Source organism: Piliocolobus tephrosceles, chromosome 21, assembly GCF_002776525.5.
Source record: "Piliocolobus tephrosceles isolate RC106 chromosome 21, ASM277652v3, whole genome shotgun sequence".
In the NCBI taxonomy this organism is placed as follows: domain Eukaryota; kingdom Metazoa; phylum Chordata; class Mammalia; order Primates; family Cercopithecidae; genus Piliocolobus; species Piliocolobus tephrosceles.
In genome coordinates, this window is record NC_045454.1 from 21,884,176 (window position 1) to 21,904,868 (window position 20,693).

At 54.2% G+C, this 20,693-nt stretch overlaps 1 protein-coding gene across 7 annotated transcripts; it reads left to right on the plus strand.

The window, feature by feature from the left end:
* Window positions 1–708: 708 nt before the first annotated feature.
* DMKN (dermokine) lies at window positions 709–17,470 on the plus strand. Of its 7 annotated transcripts, XM_023197001.1 has the most exons (18): window positions 709–1,038; window positions 1,298–1,498; window positions 1,612–1,668; window positions 2,260–2,310; window positions 3,876–3,944; window positions 4,167–4,217; window positions 5,883–5,918; window positions 6,618–6,671; window positions 8,326–8,385; window positions 8,526–8,573; window positions 8,743–8,790; window positions 11,884–11,940; window positions 12,279–12,326; window positions 13,846–13,893; window positions 14,411–14,482; window positions 15,804–15,827; window positions 15,938–15,985; window positions 17,153–17,470. In XM_023197001.1, exons 1-17 carry the CDS (start codon window positions 709–711, stop codon window positions 15,983–15,985), a joined length of 1,302 nt encoding a protein of 433 aa, XP_023052769.1. In that variant the 3' UTR covers window positions 17,153–17,470. The 7 variants fall into 7 exon arrangements, with proteins under 7 accessions (XP_023052769.1, XP_023052770.1, XP_023052772.1 ...); XM_023197002.1 differs by lacking the exons at window positions 11,884–11,940; window positions 12,279–12,326; window positions 13,846–13,893; ... (2 more) ...; window positions 15,938–15,985; window positions 17,153–17,470 and adding exons at window positions 2,480–2,725; window positions 11,326–11,352; XM_023197004.1 differs by lacking the exons at window positions 6,618–6,671; window positions 8,326–8,385; window positions 11,884–11,940; ... (4 more) ...; window positions 15,938–15,985; window positions 17,153–17,470 and adding exons at window positions 2,480–2,725; window positions 11,326–11,352.
* Window positions 17,471–20,693: the final 3,223 nt, after the last annotated feature.

Genomic DNA, 20,693 nt, shown 5'->3' on the forward strand with positions numbered 1-20,693 from the left:
AGGTGTGGAGGAACGAGAGGGCAGTGACCTGTAGGTGGTAATACGGGAGGGGAGAGGGAGAGGAGAGGCTGAGGTGCTGAAACCAGAAAAGGCCGACGATGGGCTATGCCTGTCACTCTGGAGCCCCTGAGCCAGGCTGGCTGAGCCTGGGTGGGTCCTGTCCCCTGGGGCTTCCCTGTCCTTACTCCCCCGGTGGGGTCCTGCCAGTAACTCCTCTTTTCTAAGTCTGCCCCCACCCCACCGCCTCCAGGAGCCACTGACAACCTGTCTCCTTGGATGCCCCTGCCCCACCCAGAGCCCCGAATGCCTGGGGTTGGGAAATGGGAGCGCTTTTGCATCACCTCATCCGTTTCTCCCTCCCTCCCTGATGCAGTTCACTCTCTGTTTCGACAGAGACTCTCAGACTCACAATTACCGCTCATTACCCTATCGGTGGCTGGGCCCTGAGTCACTGAGGGGAGGGACCTCAGGTTGCCCAGCCCTGTCACCTTCTCCCAACCTAGTATAAGGAGTAGTGACAGGGAGGTGGACTCTGGGAAGGCCGGGAAGTTGAGGACAGGAGAGAGAAGGCTGCAGACCCAGAGGGAGGGAGGACAAGGAGTCGGAAGGAGGAGGACAGAGGAGGGCACACAGACGCAGAGCAAGGGCGGCAAGAAGGAGACCCTGGTGGGAGGGAGACACTCTGGAGAGAGAGGGGGCTGGGCGGAGATGAAGTTCCAGGGGTTCCTGGCCTGCCTCCTGCTGGCCCTCTGCCTGGGCGGTGGGGAGGCTGGCCCCCTGCAGAGCGGAGGGGAAAGCACTGGGACAAATATTGGGGAGGCCCTTGGCCAAGGGACCAGAGAAGCAGTCGGCACTGGGGTCAGGCAGGTTCCAGGCCTTGGCGCAGCAGATGCTTTGGGCAACAGGGTCGGGGAAGCAGCCCATGCTCTGGGAAACACTGGGCATGAGATTGGCACACAGGTGGAGGATATCATTCAACATGGAGCAGATGCTGTCCACGGCTCCTGGCAGGGGGCACCCGGTCACAACAGTGCTTGGGTGAGTGGCTGTGGGGCCAGGTGTGGAAATGGGAGGCTGTGGGCTTCTGGGTTGAGATTCTTGGGAAATGGTTGAAAGGATGGATGGATCTCTTACTTGCAGCCTTCTGGGGCTACTTTCTTCTATGTTCCGCCCCCGTCCTATGCCACCCTGGAGTCCCTCTGCCTGTCCCTCTCCCGGTGTCTCTACAATTTGCTCTGGCTCTTCTCTGTCAGGGTCAGAGATGGTCCCACTACGTGCAGGTTTGTTATTCTTGCAGGAAACTTCTGGAGGCCATGGCACCTTTGGCTCTCAAGGTGGTCTTGGAGGCCAGGGCCAGGGCAATCCTGGAGGTCTGGGGACTCCGTGGAGCCAGGGATACCCTGGAAACTCAGCAGGCAGCTTTGGAACCAACCCTCAGGGAGCCCCCTGGGGTCAAGGAGGCAATGGAGGGTCACCAAACTTTGGGACCAACACTCAGGTAAAGTCACCCCCCAGACCTGCTACCTGCCACCTCCCTCCCTCCAAGCCCACACACTCCACGTGCCTCTCTGGTCCCTCTGGATCCTACACTCAGTCTCACCCTCTCTGCAGGGAGCTGTGGCCCAGCCTGGCTATGGTTCACTGAGAAGCGGCAACCAGAATGAAGGGGTAAGAGGAAAGGGCTGCGAACGAACGAAGAAGCCACTGGGTGCAGACTACAGAGAGCTGGGGAAAGAGAAAGAGGAAAGCAAGATGCGGGAGTGGAGGGATTGGGGTGAGAGGAAGAGATGGGGCTGGGCGAGGAGTCTCACGCCTGTAATCCCAGCACTTTGGGAGGCCAAGGCAGGCAGATCACCTGAGGTCAGGAGTTCGAGACCAGCCTGGCCAACATGGTGAAACCCCCGTCTCCACTAAAAATACAAAAATCAACTGGGCGTGGTGGCATGCGCCTGTAATCCCAGCCACTTGGGAGGCTGAGGCAGGAGAATCACTTGAACCTGGGAGATGGAGGTTGCAGTGAGCCAAGATTGCATTACTGCACTCCAGCCTGGGCAACAGAGTGAGACCCTGTCTCAAAAAAAAAAAAAAGGAGGAAGAGATGGGCTTGGGTCTGGGCCTGGGGAGGAGGCAGATGGGAAGGGGAGGCGAGAGAAACACGTTAAGAGAAAGGAAGCCAAGCCCTAAAGAACGGGAGAGGCCTGGCCTGTGTCCATGCCCGAGGCCGACATCTCCAAACTCACCATCCCCTTCCCTCCGCAGTGCACTAACCCCCCACCATCTGGCTCAGGCGGAGGCTCAAGCAACTCTGGGGTGAGTGGAGAGGGGCAACCCAGGAGTTTTGCACCAGGAGGAAATGGAAAAGTTCTGCTCCCCTTAGACTGGGCACCATGGAATTTGGCCTGGGTGGAGAGGGAGAGAGGTGGGGCCTGTCTTGGTGCTCTGTCTTTAATCCTGGCCCTGATCCCTTCCTGCCCCTCAGGGAGGCAGCGGCTCACAGTCGGGCAGCAGTGGCAGTGGCAGTGGCAGCAACAGTGATGACAACAACAGCGGCAGCAGCAGTGGCAACAGCGGTGGCAACGGTAGTGGCAGCAGTGGCAACAGCGGCAGCAACAATGGTGGCAACAGCAGCAACAATGGTGGCAGCAGCAGCAACAATGGTGGTAGCAGCAGCAGCAGCAGCAGCAATGGTGGCAGTAGAGGTGACAGTGGCAGTGAGTCCTCCTGGGTGAGTTTGGCACCTTTGTGGAAGGCTGAGATGGGGTAAGGCCCTAGTGGTCCCTGCCAGGAGAGGGCTCCAAGTTTCTCTGAAAGCTGCTGCTGCCCCAGGATGGGCAGTCTCCCTGGCAGTCGTCACCCTGGGGTTCCCTCAGCCTCCTGTTCCCCACCCATGCTGTGCCCCTGACACGTGCACTATCATTTCTGCCAGAGCCACCCCACTGCTTCTGACTCTGTATCCCTGTTTTCTACTCTGTGATGGTGGGGACGTTATCCCGCCTGTCTAAGCTCTTGCAGTCAAGTCCACTTGGCAAGTCTCAGGAGATCCTGGGGTGGTGGAGAAGAGAGGGGGACAAGGGAGAATATGACACTTGTCTGGGAAGCTTCCAGGCGAATGGGGGCAGGACTGTGATCCGGGAGACCTATGGACGCTGACAGAGCGTCCGGTGCAGACGACATTCACACACGGGGCCCCTGCATGATGAGTGTGAGGGCAGGAAGGGGCGTTGTGACCCCGCAGCTGCCACCCCACGGCCCCGGGCCTCACTGACTCCAGAGCCGGCAGTCCCTCCAGCCTCCGGGCCAATGGCCTGTCCAACCCCTTGGCTGATGGCATCTCCCATCCCGTGTCTTGGAGTCGAGCTGGAGAGGGAGCCACATCTGGCTTCCTCGGGGGTCTGGGAAAGGTGTCAGACAGGAGGAGGTCGTGAACACAAGACGCCAAATAACCTGAGCTGCTCTCATGCCCCGCTCCCGGTACAATCCTCTTCTTCCCCATCTAGGGCAGTTCTGGGAATGGTGACCAAGGCAGCTCCGGCAGCTCCCAGGTGAGGGCTCTTCCACTTGCTGCCCCCTGGTGGCAGGATCGCGGCTACTGCGCGGCTGGGCTCCAGGGTTCCCACCCTTGGCCTGCGGTGGGCTGCCGCTTAGGTTCCCCAAATCATTGCATAGTTCCGAATACCCTCGGCCACACCTGGCTTTGTCTATGCTCAGAATAACTTCCTGCAGCGACCAACAGGCTAAAGACGGGGAAGGTGTGGAGGCTAGAAAGATGACTGGAATCTGATTGGGGTTCCAACAAATCTGCAACACCGCTGGGAACGACTGGGTCCCCTTTAGGTCCTTTAGGACAGCGTTTGAAATCTTGCTTTCCCCTGCAGGCATCCAATACCGGCTCCTCCTCCGGCAACCATGGTGGGAGCAGCGGAGGAAGCGGACATAAACCCGGGGTGAGTGACTGGCGTGAATCTCCCACCTACCGCGGGAAGAAAAAGGAGAGCAGCTGATGTCACTTGCAGGATCGAGGAGCCAAGGCTCCGCGGAGATGGGGCTGGATGGCCGCGGAGGTGGAGCGGAAGAGGCTCGCCCCAGGGTTAAAATGCTCCCATTTGGGGGCTGGGACTGGTCTGGGAGGGGACTGAGGGAAAACCTCCCCTTTCTCCCCCCGGCAGTGTGAAAACCCAGGGAATGAACCCCGCGGGACCGGGGGATCTGGGATTCAGGTGAGAGCCAAAGTCTCTTGGGGACTGCAGTTCCTGCCCAGGACTGCGCCCGCTCCTCCTAACTCAACTCTGCTCAACCCCCTCCTGCCTTGTCTGCGGGGAACTGACTATTCTGGCAGAAGAAACCAAAATGCACTCCCAAAAATGCTAACAATTTCCAAAGTACTAATTAATTGCAAATCTTGCTGTGATATACCTCACCTTATACCGCAGATGGGGCTGGGAGAAATCCCATGTAAACCGATCCTGGCACAGTTGTCTTAAATGTCCTCTATCCAGCCGGGAAACAGACTGTGGTGAACTCTGGGGGATTCAGAGTGTTTTGGAAAGAACATTCCCCCCAGTTATGCTGGAAATGTGGGCTTTATGTCAGCAACCGTGGTGCTGAGAGTTAGTGTTACTGAGATCTTGTGAAAGTGCGGGTTGCTCTAACAGGGCTGAGTAGGGCTGAGCTCCGCGTTGCTAACAAGCTCCTGGGTGAGGCTTTGATAGGAAAGGACCCACGTGGCCAGGAGTAAGGCCAGACCGGAGGTGCTGGGGCTGAGTAGAGACAGCTCTTTTTAGATCATCTATGAGGGATACTAACCTTTTATGGGAACAAACTGGATTTTAAAAAAATTTCTCCCCATTTGTAACCCTCTTTCTAGTTTTTTTTTTTTTCCTTTTGAGATGGAGTCTCACTCTGTTGCCCAGGCTGGAGTGCAGTGGCACGATCTTGGCTCACTGGAACCTCCACCTGCCGGGTTCAAAAGATTCTCTTGCCTCAGCCTCCCGAGTAGCTGGGATTACAAGCGCCTGCCGCCACTGCTGGCTAATTTTTTTTTTTTTTTTTTTGTATTTTTAGTATAGACGGGGTTTCACCATGTTGGCCAGGCTGGTCTCAAACTCCTGACCTCAGGTGATCTGTCCGCCTCGGCCTCTCAAAGTGCTGGGATTACAGGTATGAGCCACTGCACCCGGCCTTTTCTAGTTTTTTAATATACCACAGTTTTGAGTATATAAGTAGTCAAAAAACAGCCATCTTTTCCTCTATGGTTTTTGCTCTTGGTGTACTGCTTTAAGGTTTTTATTTTCTTCTAGCACTATGCATACTCCTGTAATTTCATTTTTTCAGTTTAACTGGGATGCATCTGGGCTTTGTTTTCCCATACGCTGTCTAGTCCCACTCCTCCATCTAACCAGACTTACCCTACACCTTGTATCCGAGCTATGTGCTCCTTTATGAGGGGGAAAACTGGTTAAAAACAGAGAGGAGGAAATTGATGAGCTAGAACTAAAATTTTCCTCCAAAATACTTCACTGATATTCCCAGTCCCATGTATTCAAACACTTCAGCCACTGATTTAAAATGCCTCTTGTAAATACCTTAGTATTTTGGGGAGCTTCTGGGAATTCTGTCAGACAAGGACCACACTGCTTTATTTATGGTAGCTTTAGAGTGTGTTACTATCTACCTCTTATCTTCACTTACCATTTATCTTTTCCAGTGTTTTCTTACCTATTCTTAGACTTTTGCCCTTCCAAAAAAAATGTCAGTGTTCGAACTAGTTCCAAAAGACAGTGCCATTAGGATTGTCAGAGGAATCATTAAATCAATACATTAATTTTTGGAGGTGGCCTCAGGATCTTAAACAGGGATCTGTGTTTCTTTGTCTCACCCTGCAGGACTTCAGAGGACAGGGAGTTTCCAGCAGCACGAGGGTAAGAGGATGGTAGACCTGGGGGCAGAGACTGTACCAGTAGTAAGTGGGATAGAGGTAGGTTCTCCAGGAGCAATACGGGCAGACAGGTGGTCCCACATCCCTGCCAGGTCTACATGAGAGCTCTGGGAATGAGGAAGTACTGATGGGTCTGGAATTCACCATGTTTCACAGCAGATAAAGCAGGACTCCAGAGGAGCCCACCTTTCCCTTAAGAGGGGACCAGCTAGTCTACTCTATGCCGCCTCAGCCCCTACTGGCTCTCCAGCTAGCATCCCCTTTTCTTACTAATGCCAATCAGCCCAGACAGGGTCCTTCAGTTTGAATCAATTTAGTGCAACAGCCTGGCTCACTCCAGCTCCACAGCCAGGGGAGAATTCAGATGCTTTGCTGGCAACGCCCTCCCTGATGGATTTTGGGTGGCTTGCAGAAAAGAACATAAACAGAGATGGCAATGTTATCTGTGGACATTGTAAGACAGCAGCCACCCAACCCACAGGAGCTCGAAATGAGATCGCAGGGCAGAGGGAGCTTCCCTGAGACAAGGACCTCTTTCTCAGGGCTCTGGGAAGTCCTCTGTCATGCTCATGTCTCAGTCCCCCGATTCAGGAATCCCTCGCCGACACCCTGCTTCCCTGCCCTCTCGTCCCCCTGCCCGACTGCCTCCCCATCAACTCCTATCCATTTCCTGTCTCCCTAGGAAGTAAGCAAAGAGGGCAATCACCTCCTTGGAGGCTCTGGAGACAATCATCAGGTGAGCCTAGGGGCAGGCAGGTTTGGCTTTAGGAGAAGAGATGGTGAAGCATGCTAAGATCCTGGGAAAAGAATAAAAAATGTCAGTTTCCTCTTGCAAGCTGCTCTAAATCTGCGTCCAGTAACCATCAGGAGACCAAAACAGGGGTCTGGGATCCCCATCTCCCTCTTCGGTTCATTCCTTCCTTTTGATTTGGATCAGAGCCATGTTACTTTTGTAACGGGAAAAAACAGATAAAAGTAACAGAAGAATGGTCAAGGGGATTTCCATAGTTAGGGAGGCAGTGTTGAGAAGGAGAAAGTCACTGAGCTTTGAGGTAGAAGATGGGGTTTCAAAAGGCAGCTCTGACCAGGCACCAGCATAACTGTAATCCCAGAGCTTTGGGAGGCTGAGGTGCGGGAATCATTTGAGCCCAGGAGTTTGAGACCAGCCTGAGCAACATAGCAAGATGCTGTCTCTACTTTACAAAAAGAAAATAATAGGCCGGGCACAGTGGCTCACACCTGTAATCCCAGCCGAGGATTTGAGAGTCCGAGGCGGGTGGAGCACCTGAGGTCAGGAGTGCGAAAACAGCCTAGTCAACATAGTGAAACCCCATCTCTACTAAAAATATGAAATTAGCCAGGCATAGTGGCGCATGCCTGTAATCCCAGCTACTTGGGAGGCTGAGGCATGAGAATCGCTTGAACCTGGGAGGTGGAGATTGCAGTGAGCTGAGATTGTGCCATGGCGCTCCAGCCTGGGCAACAAGAGCAAAACTCCATCTCAAACAAACAAAAACAAAAAAAGAAAGGAAAATAATAATTTTTTTTTTTTTTTGAGACCGAGTCTCGCTCTGTGGCCCAGGCTGGAGTACAGTGGCGCAATCTCGGCTCACTGCAAGCTCCGCCTCCTGGGTTCACACCATTTTCCTGCCTCAGCCTCCCGGGTAGCTGGGACTACAGGTGCCCACCACTATGCCCGGCTAATTTTTTTTTTTTTTGTATGTTTAGTAGAGACGGGGTTTCACACCGTGTTAGCCAGGATGGTCTCGAGCTCCTGACCTCGTGATCCGCCCGCCTTGGCCTCCCAAAGTGCTGGGATTACAGGCGTGAGCCACCATGCCCAGCCTCAAAAAAAATTTAAGATACATATTAAAAACACCACCAGCTCTATCATGTCATCTGTGTATCTTCAGGCAGGTCAGCTAACCTCTCTGAGCCTGAGCTTCCTCCGGTAAAATGAGGACAGTGAAGCCTGACTCACGCAGCCTTCAGTTACTGTACAGCTTCCTGTCATCACCAGAGCCAGGTGTTGTGGAGTCCAGACTCTGGAGGCGGATGCTGCATAAGGCACAGTGCTTGGCGTGCCGTGGGACTACGTGCTGGCTAATCTCATTACTTGGGGTGTTTGGGGGACAGAACAGGGTGAAGGCAAGAGTCTGAATATTGAGATTCAGGGGACTGAGTGGGGTTCCATGGGAGCAAGCCATTCTAAGAAGGCTTTCCCAGGTGAACTTTTAGGTGCTGTGTAAGGAAGAGAAGGTGGCTTTACAGACAGGGGGACAGGAAGCCTAGACCGAGGTGGAGATGAAGCAATCTGGGGCAGGTTGACAGGTGGCAGGCATGATAGGATGCATAAGCCATGGACATCGGTCCCCCTTTTCCCCAACCAGGGGCAAGGGTCCAGCTGGGGCAGCAGAGGAGGTGACGCTGTTGGTGGAGTCAATACTGTGGTGAGTGGAGGTGACACTCCACCTTGGGCTGGGACCATGGTGTCACGCAATCCTCGCCTCCCCTCCTGCCACTCAGATCTCCCGCCTCTGGCTCACAAAGTGGGTTCTTCGTCTCATCCCATTTCTCCTTGATTCCACAGAACTCTGAGACATCTTCTGGGATGTTTAACTTTGACACTTTCTGGAAGGTGAGTTCTGCGAGATGGCCCTGTTCACTTGCATTTGGAAAACCCCTGCCCTTGGCCCCACAGGCTGGGGTCCTCTTTCTAAACCAACAGTCAGCAGTGGCCCTTGACCTCTCTCGGCCAATTACCTTATGACTCAGTTTGGCCATTCTTCTTTTTGTTTCCTCCGCAGAATTTTAAATCCAAGCTGGGTTTCATTAACTGGGATGCCATAAGCAAGGTAAGGGCTGGAAGGCCGTGTGATCCCATTCTTCGTCGGAGAGGGGTATAGGGAAGAAAGCTAAATCTCCGCTCGGTGAGCTGAGGAAACAGTGACGCTGGCTACTGAGGAAGCATTTAGGCCAGTGCTAAAAACAAAAACTAAACACACTGGGGGTAGAGGAGGGAGGACAGAGGAGACCTGAAAAGACGGGGAGAATCTGGAGCAGTTGGGATTGAGGATGAGCAGAGGGGATGGGCTTCTTTGCTGCTTCAACACATAGACCCGAGCAGGTCCCGAACCTCAGTTTCCCCTTTGAGATGGGGAAGGTTAAGGGGAGCGTAGGTTGACTCCTAGAGGGTACACAGAATGAGGAGTAAGGCGGAGCTAAGACGTCCTGAGAGGATGGACACCCAGAGAAAGGAACCAGCAGTGGCCGAGAGCCTCACGCGTGACAGGCATTAGTCTCTCCCACACAAACAAAAACACAGCTGGGCTGCAGAACCCCTCCCTCCTTCCTCCCTGCCCACACTTCCCTCTTGCAGGGGAACCCCTGGCCAGGCTGCTTTGATACCTGAGTAGCAGAGGCACCTCTAGAGGAGAGAGGGCTGGACCGGAAGGGAGGGGAAGAAGGACAGACAGCCCACACAGACACACCCCCGGCAGAAGCTGCGACTGGTGATGAGAGGATGGGTTTCTGAGCCACTTTTTTTTTTTTTTTAAGAATATGAATTAGTTTAAACATGGAGAGACTTCACATAATGATTTGGATTTCGGGTTTCTTTCAAAAACTTTGGCAACACTGGGTTCCATTTCCACGGGATAGGGTTAGGCGAGAGCTGAGAAACAGCTGCTGCTTGGCCCAGGTAGGGTGTGTTGGGAATAGGTGGGAGGGTCACTCTCTAGTGGCCAGACTGTCCCTACCTGTCACAGTCATTTTAGCCACCCAACTGGCCCCTGTGAGCAGTGGAGTTTCTGGCCTTTAATGTAAAAGAAAGAAGACTGGGCTCAGGAAAATCAAAGTCTGACGTTTTAGGAAGAAGGTTGAGGAGACAGAAGAGTGCAGATGTTTCCGCCCAGCTACAGTGGATTCATGTTCTCTGTTTTCTTTCTTATTTATTTATTTATTTATTTATTTATTTATTTATGAGACCGAATCTCGCTTTGTCACCCAGGTTGGAGTGCAGTGGTTTGATCTCGGCTCACTGCAACCTCTGCCTCCCGGGTTCAAGCGATTCTCCTGCCTCAGCCTCTCTAGTAGCTGGGTTTACAGGTGCCCACCACCACGCCCGGGTAATTTTTGTATTTTTGGTAGAGATGGGGTTTCACTATGTTGGCCAGGCTGGTCTCGAACTCCTGACCTCCAGTGATCTGCCCGCCTTGGCCTTCCCAAGTGTTGGGATTACAGGCGTGAGCCACTGCATCCGGCGTCTGTGTTTCATAGAGAACGGTCTCTGGTAGAAGCAAGACCTTTCCTGGGTCACAGGGAACTTAGGGTCTGATGGGGAGCCGGGGCACATACAGACACTTCCCAGAGAGCCAGGACAGACACCTTGCCATTTTTGCCCATCTAGGGCAGCAGTCGAGGGAGTGATTGCAGTGAGGCAGGATTCATCTGGACCAGCTCCTCAAGAGGCAGATCTCCTAGAAAGCGGGGCAGGGCAGGGCAGAGGTGGGCAGGGGAGAGAATGGAGCCCCGCTCTCCACAGTGGGGTGAGGGAGCTGAGGACTTCAGCCAGAGTGAGGAGGGAGCAGAGGGAAACGCAGTAATGTTCCTGACGAGGCAGGGGGTTCTCAAGCCCACGCGGGGATATCTAGGTTTGTTTGGATAGCGGGGCAAAAAGCTCCCTGTAGATTTCTGGAGCAGGGGTCTTTTATACCCTTGCGTCGGCTCACGATGTCCGGGAATTGCTATTCCTCAAGCTCTCTCTTTAGAGCCTGTTTCTGGCCAGACACGGTGGCTCATGCCTATAGTCCTAGCACTTTGGGAGGCCAAGGCTGGCGGATCACTTGAAGTCAGGAGTCTGAAACCAGCCTGGCCAATGTGGCCCATCTCTACTAAAAATACAAAAATTAGCCAGGTGTGGTGGTGTGCGCCTGTAGTCCCAGCTACTTGGGGGACTGAGGCAGGAGAATCTCTTGAACCCAGGAGGCGGAGGTTGCAGTGAGCTGAGATCGTGCCATTGCACTCCAGCCTGGGTGGCAGAGTGAGACTCCATTTCAAAAAAAAAAAAAAAAAAAAAAAAGCCGGGCGTGGTGGCTCACGCCTGTAATCCCAGCACTTTGGGAGGCTGAGGCAGGTGGATCACAAGGTCAGGGGATTGAGACCACCCTGGCCAACACGGTGAAATCCCGTCTCTACTAAAAATACAAAAAATTAGCCGGGCATAGTGGCAGGCGCCTGTAGTCCCAGCTACTCTGGAGGCTGAGGCAGGAGAATGGCGTGAACCCGGGAGGCAGATCTTGCAGTGAGCCGAGATGGTGCCACTGCACTCCAGCCTGGGTGACAGAGCTAGACTCCGTCTCAAAAAAAAAAGAACCTATTTCTTTGCCCAGGACCAGAGGAGCTCTCGCATCCCGTGACCTCCAGACAAGGAGCCACCAGATGGATGGGAGCCCCCTACTCCCTTCTTAAAACACCACTCTCTCATCACTAATCTCAGCCCTTGCCCTTGAAATAAACCTTAGCTGCCCTAAACTCCTGGTCTCTGCTCCTTTCTTACGTCTCCGCTGTTGTCCGGGGTGGTGTGGAAGGGGTGACTGCAGCCCACAGCTTTGGGAAATGGGATGGAGGAGGCCCGGCAGGTGGAAAGGGGATGCTCTGAGGCAGGTCCTAGTCTTGAGGTTTTGCTAGAATTAGGTTCTGCTGGAGGCTGGGGGACTTGGGATAGAGAACATTGTATGCTCTGGAACAGGGAGAGTTGGTTAGTGCCTCTCTCTCTCCCTGTGTTTCCAAAAATGGTTTTCTGGTGTCCCTAAAGACTCCCAGCCCCTCCCGTTCCAAACCTTAGTCACAATGACATTCTGAAGGCTGAGAAAGGGCAGTAGCAGGAGGAGGGGTGGGTGAGCGTGCCCAGGCTCTCTGCTAACCTGCTCACCGCCTTTCATCCACAGAACAAAGTCTCACCCCCCAGCACCCGAGCCCTTCTCTACTTCAGCCGACTCTGGGAGGTAGGAGAATTCTTGCTGTTTGAAGAATGGGGGCCTGGCCCTCCCGACGCCCCAAGCCTCCCTCAAGGCAGCCACCCTCTGCCCCCACCGTCTGTCTCCAAACTCCCCCTCTTTTCATTTTTGAGACAGCTCATCCAAATCTTATCGCCCAGATCTTATCACCAATACCACATCAAGTGCTGACACCCTCAGTCTCCCACGTGCTTACCTTCCTCCAACCCCAAACCACACCCAAAAGCTCCTTCCTACCCCAGATCTGGAAACTACCCCAATTTGCTGCACAGACCACCCGCTGGGTTCTGCCTCCCCGGCCCACTCCGCCCTCCTTCTCCCTGCAGGATTTCAAACACAACACTCCTTTCCTCAACTGGAAAGCAATTATTGAGGTAAGGGGGGCAGGACTTCTCAGCTCTGGGACACAGGGTTCGGGGCCCTGGGCGAGCCGCTGACCCAGGTGTCTGTCCCAGTTTCTTCCCCTCCCTTCCCGCTTTCCCAGGCTTTGTGCAATCCCAAGTGGGGGCGGGGTGAGAGGGAGAAGCTGTGAGTCACTGGAGGAGCAGGGTGAGGATAAAAGCCAAGGCCAAGAGCTCGGGCTTCCACAAGCACATGAACATGAAGCTGGCCACGGCCTCTGCTCTGCTCCTGCTCCTGCTGGGCCTGGCCTGGACTCAGGGGAGCCATGGCTGGGTGGGTACCGCAGGGTGCGCAGGTGCGGGGAGAACGTGTTGTGGGGAAGAAGGGCCTAGGCTGGGACATGGGGAGGACAGCTGAGGGGGAATGGGAGGGCGGTATGCAGGGGTCAGGTCCCTGTCTAGTGGAGGCAGCTGCTGAGGGTCTGAAGACCTGGGTCAGGGAGGATGGGTTGGACCTCTGGACCGTGCCAAAGACCACACTCCAACTGTGCATGGCCAGTAGCCTTTGAGAAACAGGACCCCTGGTCACTGAGGTAAGGGCTGCCTGCTCTTACCTCTACATGTGCCAAGTACATGAGGCTGGACAGGTGGGGCCCTGCGAAGGGGGAGGTCGACTTCAGCTGAGTGCGGTCATGCATGCGTGTGTGAACAGGGTGGCAGGTCGTCTGATGTTTCACGAAGAACCGGGATGCTGATCTCTAATTGTAACTAATTTAATTTTTAAGTGGACCAAGCAAAAAATATCTGGAGGCCCATGGTCAACCAGTTTGTGACCTCAGGGTTAGGGCTTGCAGTGGGGTTTAGGTTCAAGGTCAGGTATGGATAAGGCAGAGTTAATGCTGGAGTCGGAACTTCACTGTCACTTTGTGTGTGTGTGTGGCGGGACAGAGGGTCCAAGTGGAGAAGCTGTGAGTTTCTCCACTGTGCTGGGGCTGGCGGTGGTGGGGGGCTGGGGGATTGTCCGGCACATCTGCAGTGTCTTAAGTTGCTTTATCTGTTTTCTCGTATTTCTCTTTTTTTGCTTCCTGCAGCCCAGAGCTAACCTAAGCACGTAGCTTCTGCAGATAACAACCCCTCCTTCAAGCACGCTGTGGGGCATGGCATTGGTGTGCAGGGACTAAGGGCCTACGGGCATAGCAGCAGGACTTGGTGCAGGCAGAAGGCGAGCTGGGCTGCGGTGCCTGGGTCTGCCCCAGAGGAGCCTGCGTGGCTGCAGTTCACTTGTTCTAGCTCAGTCTCAGGCTGGAGCTGCCAACTCTCCCAGGGCATGGGTGGGGAAGGAGTTGCCAAAACTGGTTGTCTCCCTGGCTCCCAACGCTGAGTGTGGAAATCTGTCTTCTATCTATCTGGGCCAACAGCTTCTCCAGGCTCACTGCCTTCTCTATAGGTAGCACGTGGAAAGGGTGGGGTGAGGGAGAAACTGGGGCTCTGGAAGCCCGGCAAGGCCCGCACGACTGCGGAGGCAAGAACTGTGGCCCCTTCTTCCTTTCAGGGTGCGGACACGTCATCACTGCAGAAACGTGCAGGCAGCGCCGATCAGGTGAGTCTCTGTCTCTGTCCTCAGGTTCCTCTGCAGGGCCCTTGGTCCCCCTTGGCCTTGCTACCAGGTCTGGGCAATCTGAAATTCTATTTGCCCACCCGCCCCCCCCACCCCATTCAATGGCGTTCTCAGCCAGGTGCAGGCTGGTAGGAAGGTGGCAGCTGTAACTTCCAAGGTGAGACATCTACCACGGACCCACCAGGTTAGGTCCTGGAGCTTCTTTTCTTGGTATCCTACCCTCACCTCCCAAGTAACACTTGAAGAGTTGGGAGAGGTCTTGAGGGCAGGGGGAGGAGGAGGAGAAGGTGGTGGCCATTTGGGCTAGGACAGTAAAGGCAGGTGAGGGTGTGGGCCCTGGCTGGCTGGAGGAGATTCTATAAAAGAAAACACGTGACACGAGGGGAGAAGGCAGGCGTTTTAAGAAAGATTCGGTCCAGGCAGGAAGGTGGGATATTTATTCCAGAGCAAAATGGTCTTCTTCCGTCTGTTCTAACCCCCACGCCCGCTTCTTCCACAGAACTACAATTATAACCAGCATGCGTATCCCACTGCTTATGGTGGGCAGTACTCAGTCAAGACCCCTGCAAAGGTGAGACCTGCAACCGCCCTGTCTTCCCGCTGGGGGCTCCGCATAGGGGATGGGGAGAGAGGCTTTCACTGCCCGGGTCCTCTCAATTGGTTGCCTGAGGCTGGATCCCGCTCTCTTTGAGTCCAGGCCTCCCCACCCTTTTGCAAGGGAGACTCGGGTTCCCTGAGACAGTTTGGAAGTGAAAGGCAGGAGGGTTCAATGCTCCTCACACACACCCAGTCAGAAAAGGTTAAAAAGGAGCAGCAGCAACAGAGAAAACGGAACCAACACCCTCTCCAAGAAGAATATAGGCTCTAAAAACTCATGACACCGGCCGGGTGCGGTGCCTCACGCCTGTAATCCCAGCACTTTGCGAGGCCAAGGCGGGTGGATCACGAGGTCAGGAGTTCAAGACTGCCTGGCCGACATGGTGAAACCCCGTCTCTACTAAAAACACAAAAATTAGCTGGGCATGGTGGTGTGCGCCTGTAGTCCCAGCTATTTGGGAGGCTGAGGCAGGATAATTGCTTGAATCCAGGAGGTGGAGGTTGCAGTGAGTTGAGATTGTGCCACTGCACTCCAGCCTGGGCGACAGAGCAAGACTCCGTCTAGAAAAAAAAAAAAATCATGACACCTGCAAAACACACGAGCAGCTCTTCCTCACAGGTTCCCTCTCTGTGGACCTTTTTTGGGGAAGATGGAATGGAGGGCGAGGAAAACAGACTAGCGCTTAGGGGCCAGCCAGGGAATGGATGGTTGGTGGGAAAATGGATGCTTTATTCCACAAAGGAAATGAAAGGAAAAAATACGTGAAAATGTGGTTTCATTCTGTTGCAATGAAGGCAATCTCATAACATCAGTAAATGAATATGCTAAGTACAAATTCAGCTGACAAAGCGACAGCAGGCTGGGTAGTTCCATCTCTCACGACAATAAAGTCCTCGCCCTTGGGGAGTGGACCTTCTACTGAGAGAAACTACAGGCCTGTGAGAGGAGGGACATGCAGCTTCTACTGCCTGTGGCTTCCACTCTGCCGGGTTATCTGTGGCCAAAGTCTACCCACCTGGCAGGCCGAAGGGAGGCCCGTCCTCTTTTCACTCCCTTGGTCAGTACGTGCCCAGGAATCATGTTCAATATCATCTTGGATCTAGTGCACTTAGGATGGCAAATGTGCTGTGAAACCAACTCCACAGTCTGAGTGTCCACAGTCAGACTGGAAAACCTTGGTGATAGCCCTGGTGTGAGCCTGCCCTTGCCGCTGGGCCCTTCGTGAGCCTGGAGGCCATGGCAGGGTACAGGGAGGCCATGAGCCCCACATCACTTTCCTTTGATCTTTTCGCAGGGGGGAGTCTCGCCTTCTTCCTCGGTGAGTTTGGGGGCCTGATCTTCATCTGGCTGGAGAGAGAAGGGGCCTGAGGCCAGAGGGTGTGGAAGGGACCCTGTGGTGACCACTCAGACTTTCTGTTTTTCCGGCAGGCTTCCCGGGTGCAACCTGGCCTGCTGCAGTGGGTGAAGTTTTGGTAGGTGAGTGTCAGAGTGGGCCGCACCAGGCCACATCCTGGGAGCGGATGCACAGTCACCCCAGGGCAGGGCCAGGATCTTGGTATATCCTCAGATCTCAGTGGGCAGCGACATGAAGTCAGGTATGCTCTGCGTGGACACTCTCAAGGTGTTAAGGCAGAGGGGAGCTCATGGTGGGGTGTGGAGAAAGACCCATAATAAAATGATCTAGGGCCGGGTGCGGTGACTCATGCCTATAACCTCTGTGCTTTGTGAGGCTGGGGTGGGAGGATCACTTGAGGCTGGGAGTTTAAGACCAGACTGGGCAATATAGCAAGACCCCATCTCTAAAAAAGCAAAACAAACCACAACAAACCATTCCAGCCTGGGAAACATGGCAAAACCCCGCCTTTCTAAAAATACAAAAAATTAGGCAGGTGAGATGGTGCATGACTGTAATCCCAGCTACTCTGGAGGCTGAGGTGGGAGAATCACATGAGCTTGGGAGGTTGAGGCTGCAGTGAACTGCAATTGCGCCACTGCACTCCAGCCTGGGCAATCAGAACGAACGGACAAACAAACAGAAAGATTAGCCGGGAATGGTGGCACACGCCTGTCGTCCCAGCTACTTGAAGGCTGAGGCAGAACGATCGCTTAAGCCTAGGAGTTCAAAACTGCAGTGAGCTATGATCACGCCACTGCACTCTACTCTGGGCAACAGAGGGAGACCCTGTCTCTAAAAAAAGAAAGAAAGAAAGACAGACAGAGAGAGAGAGAGAAAGAGAGAGAAAGAAACAAAGAAAGAGATAAAGGAAGAAAGAAAATGACCTAGGACCATTAGAAAGCACCCTAAGGTGGGACCACATAGGCACAGCTCTGAGAATAGAAGACGGTGTTCTAGATGGAGCACAGGGACCGGGATAGAGATGTTGCAGGGAACTGTAGATAAAAGAGCCTCCTGGTGGAAAGGTTCAGAGGCAGGACGCAGCGAGGCTGCAGGGGTGAGAGGTGATAGCTTAGCTCAGCAGAACCACAAACTTTGTTTTAGGTGAAGCAAAAGTGAGGGGCACCACAGGTGAACAGGTTAGACAGCAAAAGAATGGTGGGCACCCAGACGCTGGGTGAAAAGATGCCCCGTTTCCGCAGGCTTAGGGATGGCCACATGCTACCATTTGATTTTCTTTCTTCTAGGCAATTTCTTCCAACCACCACCGAGGCCCCGAAAAGCACTGGTAGTCAGGAGCTCCTCCCCTTGGCCCCCAGCCTGTACCAGCCCTGGCCCGGCTGCTGCACCTCTGTTTCCCAGGCTGGGGACCCAGCTTGTGTCTCCTTGTTTCCTCCTACTGCACTGTGGCGCTTCAGTGACCACCAGCCTCGTCGGATACACCAGCATCTTTCTCTACCTGCTCCCTTTTGTGACCTGAAGTCACTGTGACAGTTCTCCAGGAAAGAGGAGCTTCCTACTTTTGAGTCTCTCTGTGGAAATAAAACATGAATCTTGTTTCCCTATGAGTTTCTCAAATTTTATTCTTTAATGCTATGTTGATGGCCTGGCTCAGGGAGGATGGAAGAGTGATTCAGGGGCAGCTAATCTGCCTGAAACTGGCATAAGGCACAGAGGCCGAGAGAGATGAGACAGGTTTTATTTCTGACAAGCAGCCTGCATCATGCATCAGTTTCCTCATCTGTAAAAAAAAAAAAAAAAAAAAAATCATTACCCAATCTATATCTGAATACCATTCTTTTTTTTTTTTTTAAGACTGAGTCTCGGCAGGGCGCGGTGGCTCAAGCCTGTAATCCCAGCACTTTGGGAGGCCGAGACGGGTGGATCACGAGGTCAGGAGATCGAGACCATCCTGGCTAACACGGTGAAACTCCGTCTCTACTAAAAAATACAAAAAACTAGCCGGGCGAGGTGGCGGGCGCCTGTGGTCCCAGCTGCTCGGGAGGCTGAGGCAGGAGAATGGCGTAAACCCGGGAGGCGGAGCTCTCAGTGAGCTGAGATCCGGCCACTGCACTCCAGCCTGGGCGACAGAGCAAGACTCCGTCTCAAAAAAAAAAAAAAAAAAAAAAAAGACTGAGTCTCACTCTGTAGCCCAGAGTGCAGTGGCACGATCTCGGCTCACTGCAACTTCCGTCTCCTGGGTTCATGCAATTCTCCTGCTTCAGCCTCCTGGGTAGCTAGGATTACACGCATGCGCCACCACAACTGGCTAATTTTTGTATCTTTAGTACAGACGAGGTTTCCACTCAGGAGGCAGGAGGAAAGAAGTTGTTCAAAGCGGGAGGTCAGTCCCAGAAGGTCAGGGAGAGGGCAGGAAAAAGGAGCAAGGTGCTGGTGGAGACTGTGCTTCACCACCTGGACAGGCTGCCGTGGGGATGGGGGCGTGGCTGGGGAGAGGCACTTAGGAAGTTGGGGGCACTGGATCTTAACCCAGGGCCTTATCACAGGCACCGCCCTGTGTTTCCAGGATACAGAGGGAGGCAGGCAGAACACTTCCACCCCATCACTGTACCAGTGAAACAGGAGAGGCTGCGGCGCAGGCTGAGCCAGGCTTATTCCACGCTGAGGAGCCCTTGGGACGGGGCTGCGGGTCTGCAGTTGGAACCCCCAAGCCTCACCAAGCTGGTCCAACATGTCCGGATTAAGGATCCCCCACCTCTTTGTCCCCCTGGCATCCCTGCAGGGGACAGGAAGTAAAAGGTGGACAGGAGGCGCCCTGCCAGCCTAAGTGACTCCCTCCCAGGTTTGAGTTCCCTGAGGGCATGGCCCCCATCTGCCTAGGTCACTCTCCACCCACAAGACAGGCACAGGGCCTCACACAGTGGATGTATACGTGAAAGAAACTCGGCCCAAAACTGACTTGAGGAAACCAAGCTGACGCAGTCCGCCTGCCTGGGAGAAGGCTCGGCCTCTCTGCCGCTCGGCCTCCCTTCTCTCCTGGGTCCTGAAATCCTGGCGCTGGTTTGTACTTGTTCTCCCGGGTTCAACGCCGTAGGAGAGCCTTGCAGTACCTCCTGGAGGCCACAAGGGGGAGAGCGCGGGGCTGTCCCAGGGAGGACGCTCCATCCTCGCTGCACAGGGAGCTTCCCGAGCGTGGGTGGGGGTGGAAACCCGCGGGGAGCTGAGGTCTCCTCAGCCCAGTCCCTGAGGCACTGGGAGACGCGGAGGTGAGCCTGGTTCTTGGCTCGTGGGGTGTTCTTGGCCCAAAGAGCTGAAAGCAGCTCTTGAAAGCTTAGAGTGACACCAGAGGCAGGCTAAGGTCCCCTGGCATAAGGGTCCCTCCAACTAAGGGTGGGTACCCCTTTCTGCTTTCAGGGCTCCTCCAGTGACCTCCTGAAGCCCCAACTTCCATCTTATTCCTTAGATCCTATTCTTCTACAATGCCCAGGAAGCAGCCCCTGCTGGGAACCTACCACCAGCTTCTCATTAGCCCTGGAATAAAATCCCCATTCCTCACCACGGCTCTATGCGATGGGCCTGGCCTCCCTCTCTAAGGTCCCTCTGGGCCTACTGGCACAGGCCATCAGGGAACGTGGGCGGCTGTTACCAAGGTCTTCAGAAAGCCAGAGCTTCATCTGCTTTTAGGACTAATTTCAAATTTCCCTCCCTGGGCCACCTTTTAAAATTTGTATTTTAATAGAGATGGGGTCTTGCCATGTTGCCCAGGCTTGTCTGGAATTCCTGGGCTCGAGTGATCCTCCTGCCTCAGACTCCTAAAGTGCTGGGACTACAGGTGTGAGCCACTGCACCCGACCCTCAGGCCATCGACCAATGAAGCCCTGTCAGCATCATATGGCCCCGTTTTCTTCGCAGCACCTGTCCTTCTCTGAAGTCATCTTGTTTGCGTATCTATTTTTTGTTGCATTATGATGTCTCCTTCGCTAGGATGTGGACTCCGTAGGGCAGGTCTTTTGTCCATCTGCAGTCCCCAGCACCAAGAGTAAAATAAATATTTACAAATTAGCCAGTGGAGACAGGGATTGGGATTAAGTGGGACCAATCCAGAAAGACTTCCTGGGAGAGGTTTAAGCACAGGGCACATAGGGTGGGTGGCAAAGGAAGAAACCAGACCTGCTGGTGGATGAGGCTGCTTTCTTGGGTGTGACAACCCTGACGAAGGGAGGAAGGGATGGGACAGGGATGCCCTGAGTTCTGTCCCCTAATACTCCACACCCCAGCCCCCTTTCTCTCCCAGGATTCCTGGCTTTCCACCTAGTGTTCGCCAAGGCCCCGAAAACCCAGTGTCTATCTCTTGGAACCCCCACGCCCTCCCTAGACCCAAGAGGCTGGCTGCCAGGCCCTAGGTGTGTCTCACAATGGGGCAATCGGGGCTGGGCCTCGCCTCCTACCCACACTCAAGTTCTGGCAGATTTGGGGTGGGGTGGGGGCAGGCCTGTGGGAAAACAGGGGTTTACTGGTATTCTCAGTGAGGGAGCTAGGAAGTCAAGCCGACCTGGAGATGCGATGTTGCAGAGCCAGTCTCTGCGGCTGCCTGACTCCATTAACTCTCCGTGATTCATCCAAAGCTGAGCTGCATATCGGGCAGATTTTCCCGCCACCCATCACCTGAACTGCTGGGACCCTCTCCCAGGGAGAACCCCTGCCTCTCTCTTCCCCCATCTGCCCAACCCAACTCAGGGACACAAACTACTGAGGCAGCGTAGATGGAGGAAGCCAGAGGAGTCTGGAAAGAGACACTGGCTTCTAAAGCTGGCACAGCAAAAATCA

Bases quoted from the DNA above. Each gene is read 5' to 3' on its own strand.
- DMKN (XM_023197001.1), top strand. From the start codon at position 709: ATGAAGTTCCAGGGGTTCCTGGCCTGCCTCCTGCTGGCCCTCTGCCTG. The intron at 1,039-1,297 runs GTGAGTGGCTGT...TTATTCTTGCAG, and splicing joins CCGGTCACAACAGTGCTTGG to GAAACTTCTGGAGGCCATGG. The intron at 8,386-8,525 runs GTGAGTGGAGGT...TTGATTCCACAG, and splicing joins TTGGTGGAGTCAATACTGTG to AACTCTGAGACATCTTCTGG.